We start from the raw sequence: 4,398 nt of genomic DNA, 5'->3' as shown, positions 1-4,398 counted from the left end.
TTTGGAAGGCCAAACAAAGTAGTTTCGCTTTCACAACGAAACACACAGCGTCACACACGGCAGGCTAGAGTGAGCTGAGGCCTGTGGGCTAGAGTGAGCAGAGGCAGGCGGCCTTGAGTGAGGAACGGCCAGTGGGCTTGAGAACGGCGCGGCCGGTGGATTCGATGAAGGAGTGGCCGGCGGGCTTGAGGCAACCACATGTGACGACCCTTTAGTCTTTGCAACTTTACAGATCTCCTTTATGCACCAAGAGCTTGTATCACTTCAAAGAGAAAGGACCAATTTAAATTGCATCATATGACCCCTTTAAGGTTTTATCATGATAGACACCGATTTAACTGCGGTGACACACAACATGCCTCCATGTTAAAATTAAATAAAACGACTTCTCATAAAGAACAAGAACATGGTATTCTTTTTTAGGGGTGGGAGAAAAAAATCGATCCATCGATGCATCTCGATTCTCTCTCCAATGATTCTGGATCGATTCTGAGATTTTCAGAATCGATTCTGAGCTTAGTTTTTAACTAGATGCACGATGACGCTGAGTTTGCTTTAGAAACACCCGTATTCTGCTTGCTTCCAATTCCTCACACACATACACCACTCGAACCTTCCGTAAAATAATCTTTCATAAAGTTTGGAAAGGTTGAAGCGAATTACAAGGACATTCACGGACTTCATTGCACCAGATGCGCTGTTAGAGATGTGCGCTTTGTTTGATGTTACACTTGAAGTGTGCTGTCTCGCCCGTCGGTATTTTCCTTACAAATGCTCGACGAAGTCATCATTTATGTGGTTTGGAATGCAGTGGACTTGTATATTTAAAATATGAACCTCACTAACAGAAGAATGGTTTTATGACGCAAAATGAATGTAAACACAGCCAGTTATGTCTTAAGGGATTAAACGGACAGGACAAACCACATTACTTCTTATATTTCAAAAGAGATCCGTGCGTGAATGCAGCTTAAAAGATATCCCAATGTATGATGTCATAGTAAAAATTACATTATTAATTATTAATAATTAATTAATTATTATTAACATACAACTGTTTTAATAATTTTTTTCAATTTGTAATTATTTTAAAAAGTTAACGTTACTTAATTACTTATGTAAGGATATGTAAATGTACATGTAGATCAAGAATCATTCTGGAATCGGATCGTGACTCCCAGAATCGGAATCGGATCGTGAGGTGACTAAAGATTCCCACCCCTATTCTTTTTAATGAAATACCAATGGTTATATAGGCTAATTATGCATTCTTTATAGCAACTTGTTTACCATATTCTTCATTCTTTCAAGCAGACATATTTATTTATATAATTAAATTTAGATTAATCTTTAGGGCTACTAATGAAATACCAATGGTTATATAGGCTAATTATGCATTCTTTATAGCAACTTTTTTACCATATTCTTCATTCTTTCAAGCAGACATATTTATTTATATAATTAAATTTAGATTAATCTTTAGGGCTACTAAAGTTTTTCAGTCAAGAGCAGTGCGTGATTTTCTGTCTTTCTTTTGTTGCTTGATTAACATCAATGACTCGGACAATAGCAACTAAATTAGGCTGCTGTCCCTTTAAAACCGGATGCAATGTACTGATACACGTTCTCCCTGCTGTTTACGTTTACTTCAGACGTAATTAACTGTGTTTATGTGAATACTCGTCAAAAAGGACAATTCGAAATAATTTTGTGTGTAATTCTCCGTTCATGCGACGCGAAAGAGTACTCGAGTGCTGTGAGACGCGCTTTCCGTGTGTATGCTTCAGTCTCTGTGCTCAGAAAACCAGACCGAATTGAGTTCTCTCTTGCGTCGTCAGATTCATCCATATGTCTGCTCTTCTCTTACTTCCACATATTGAAATTTTTTAACGTTTTATGCGACATGCAGCAAGTGTATGTTAGCTCATGTCCCTCCGGTTCATATGTAAGTTACGCATCTAACCTCCGAACCACGGAGATTGGAACCACACAGCAGATTCGTTCTGAATAAATCTCTTCCGAAATCGTCCCTCCCTAACATTTTCGTCTCATTTTTATTCGTTGACGAAAATGTCAATAGATTTACGTCATAGCTTTTGTCATTCAAAAAGAGTTTTAGTTCGTTATTGTCTCGTTGTCGTTGGTGAAAAAAATTATGACGAAAATTATTTGTCAACGTAATTAACACTGGTTCATACCAAATGCATTAACTAATGTTAGCAACGTTTTATGCGACGTGCAGCAAGTGTATGTTAGCTTATGTCCCGCCGGTTCATATGTACGCATCTAACCTCCGAGTCCGAACCACGCAGCAGATTCGTTCTGAATGAATGTCTTCCCAAATCGTCCCTCCCTAACATCTTCATCTCGTTTTTATTCGTTGACGAAAATGTCAACAGATTTACGTCATAGCTTTTGTCATTCAAAAAGAGTTTTAGTTCGTTATTGTCTCGTTGTCGTTGGTGAAAAAAATTATGACGAAAATTATTTGTCAACGTAATTAACACTGGTTCATACCAAATGCATTAACTAATGTTAGCTATTGGACCTTGTTGCCATGTTTTTAAGATAGCATGTCAAATTCTAAGCAGCTCCAGGGTTATGTGAAGCAATCCTAATTGTAGAGAGCTTCGCTTCATTAAGGCCAATTAGTCGACTAGTCATTGGGTTCCCAGAACTGAATTTTCAAAATATGTGGTGTTACCCCTACTGTCAACATACAGTTTGTTCTATTTTAAGCTGGACATTTCAACAAAATCTGTTCATCCTGACCTGTTTTCAACTGGCAGTATGTGGACTGCAGCTCCTGCCTTGTAATCTCTTTATAAGATGACGGCTGTTGCTTGTGTTCCTATCAGATGCATATTCAGCTAAATCCTTTTAGGATTTGAATTCCCACAATTTGAAACACAGGGGTTAACAGGTGTTGTGCTATTTATTATACAAATAACTGCTATTGCAGCAGTTATAAATGCAAATTGGCTGTAATACTTGGAAATTCCAAATGCTATATCTGACACTCTTTCCAACTTCTGCCTAATCAATAATAGGAAGAGACCTGTGTCCCTGCATGAGCAGAATGGAAAGGTGATTGGACGTGGCGAGAGAAGGCAAGGCCCTGGCCGGTTGTCATCACAGGCCTCTGAAGACCGGGCTCCAGGTGAGAAGCGCGACTGCAGACGACTGGAGAACTGCCACTCACAGGAATACCCAGAGAATGAGCCCACCCATCCCGAGCGGCGAAGGAGACAGGAGGACGAAGAGCGGGAGCGTCAAATACGGGAGGAGGAGTACCAGACTCGTTACCGCAGTGACCCGAACCTCGCCCGCTACCCTGTAAAACCACAGAAGGAGGAACAGGAAATGCGTATGCATGCCAAAGTGTCCAAAATGCGTCAGGAGCGTCATCACAGTGACCTTGCCATCAACGAAGTTGGACTGATTCAAGATGTGAGTGAGGCTGCTGGAAATCGCATGAGCAGGCAACGAATAGCTAACAATGACAACCACAAGGCCCATTTAGAAAACCATCGAGCTTATTCTATGGACAGGACCGTGGGGGGTGGTGTTGGGGGACAAGGACCCCTTGCTAAACAGGGCCACAGTGGCCCTCAAGGGGGCCCTGCTGGGCCCACAGACCTCAGGGACGAACATGACTGGGGCCCAAAGGGGCATCTGGAACCGGGGTCCGCAGCTTTTCTGCACAGGGCTAAACGGGAAAGAGCTGCAGAAATAATGTGTAAAGATTCTTCTCTTAGTTCGGACCAATCTGAGTCGTTACGGCCACCTCCACCTAGAGGCTATAGACCCAAACGAGGCCTCAACAAAAGGCAGATGTCCATCAGTAGCTCGGAAGAAGAGGGTGGCTCCACACCTGAATACACCAGCTGTGAGGATGTGGAGATCGAAAGTGTTAGTGAAAAAGGTAGGTGATCTTTATGTAGCTAATTTTATTGTCAAATAGCCACAAATTCACAAAAACTCATTTGCATACCCCAGTACAGTGGTAAATGTAGTGCAAAGTTAACATTTTTATTTTAAATTGTATATTTTTTAGAGATCGTGGCAGCAATAAGTGTAAGCAGATTGATGGTCTGTGTATTAGTATACTGAACAAAATTATAAATGCAACACTTTTGTTTTTGCCCCCATTTTTCATGAGCTGAACTCAAAGATCTAAGACTTTTTCTATGTACACAAAAGGCCTATTTCTCTCAAATATTGTTCACAAATCTGTCTAAATCTGTGTTAGTGAGCACTTCTCCTTTGCCGAGATAATCCATCCACCTCACAGGTGTGGCGTATCAAGATGCTGATTAGACAGCATGATTATTACACAGGTGTGCCTTAGGCTGGCCACAATAAAAGGCCACTCTAAAATGTGCAGTTTTACTGTAT

The 4,398-nt window shown here is 40.9% G+C and overlaps 1 protein-coding gene across 2 annotated transcripts in view; it reads left to right on the top strand.

The window, feature by feature from the left end:
• Positions 1-4,398, top strand: part of LOC107699101 (regulating synaptic membrane exocytosis protein 1-like) — an 87,825-nt gene that overhangs the window by 20,398 nt on the left and 63,029 nt on the right. For both annotated transcript variants that reach the window (XM_016500273.1, XM_016500274.1), the window contains one exon: positions 3,051-3,925. In XM_016500273.1, coding sequence (XP_016355759.1) covers positions 3,051-3,925 — 875 coding nt within the window. The remainder of the gene's footprint in view (positions 1-3,050; positions 3,926-4,398) is intronic.

The sequence above is a fragment of the Sinocyclocheilus anshuiensis genome, unplaced genomic scaffold (assembly GCF_001515605.1).
Source record: "Sinocyclocheilus anshuiensis isolate Anshui unplaced genomic scaffold, SAMN03320099.WGS_v1.1 scaffold94, whole genome shotgun sequence".
NCBI classification, from domain to species: Eukaryota; Metazoa; Chordata; class Actinopteri; order Cypriniformes; family Cyprinidae; genus Sinocyclocheilus; species Sinocyclocheilus anshuiensis.
The sequence above is the reverse complement of the archived record's forward strand: the minus strand, read 5'-3'. Positions and strand labels throughout refer to the sequence as shown.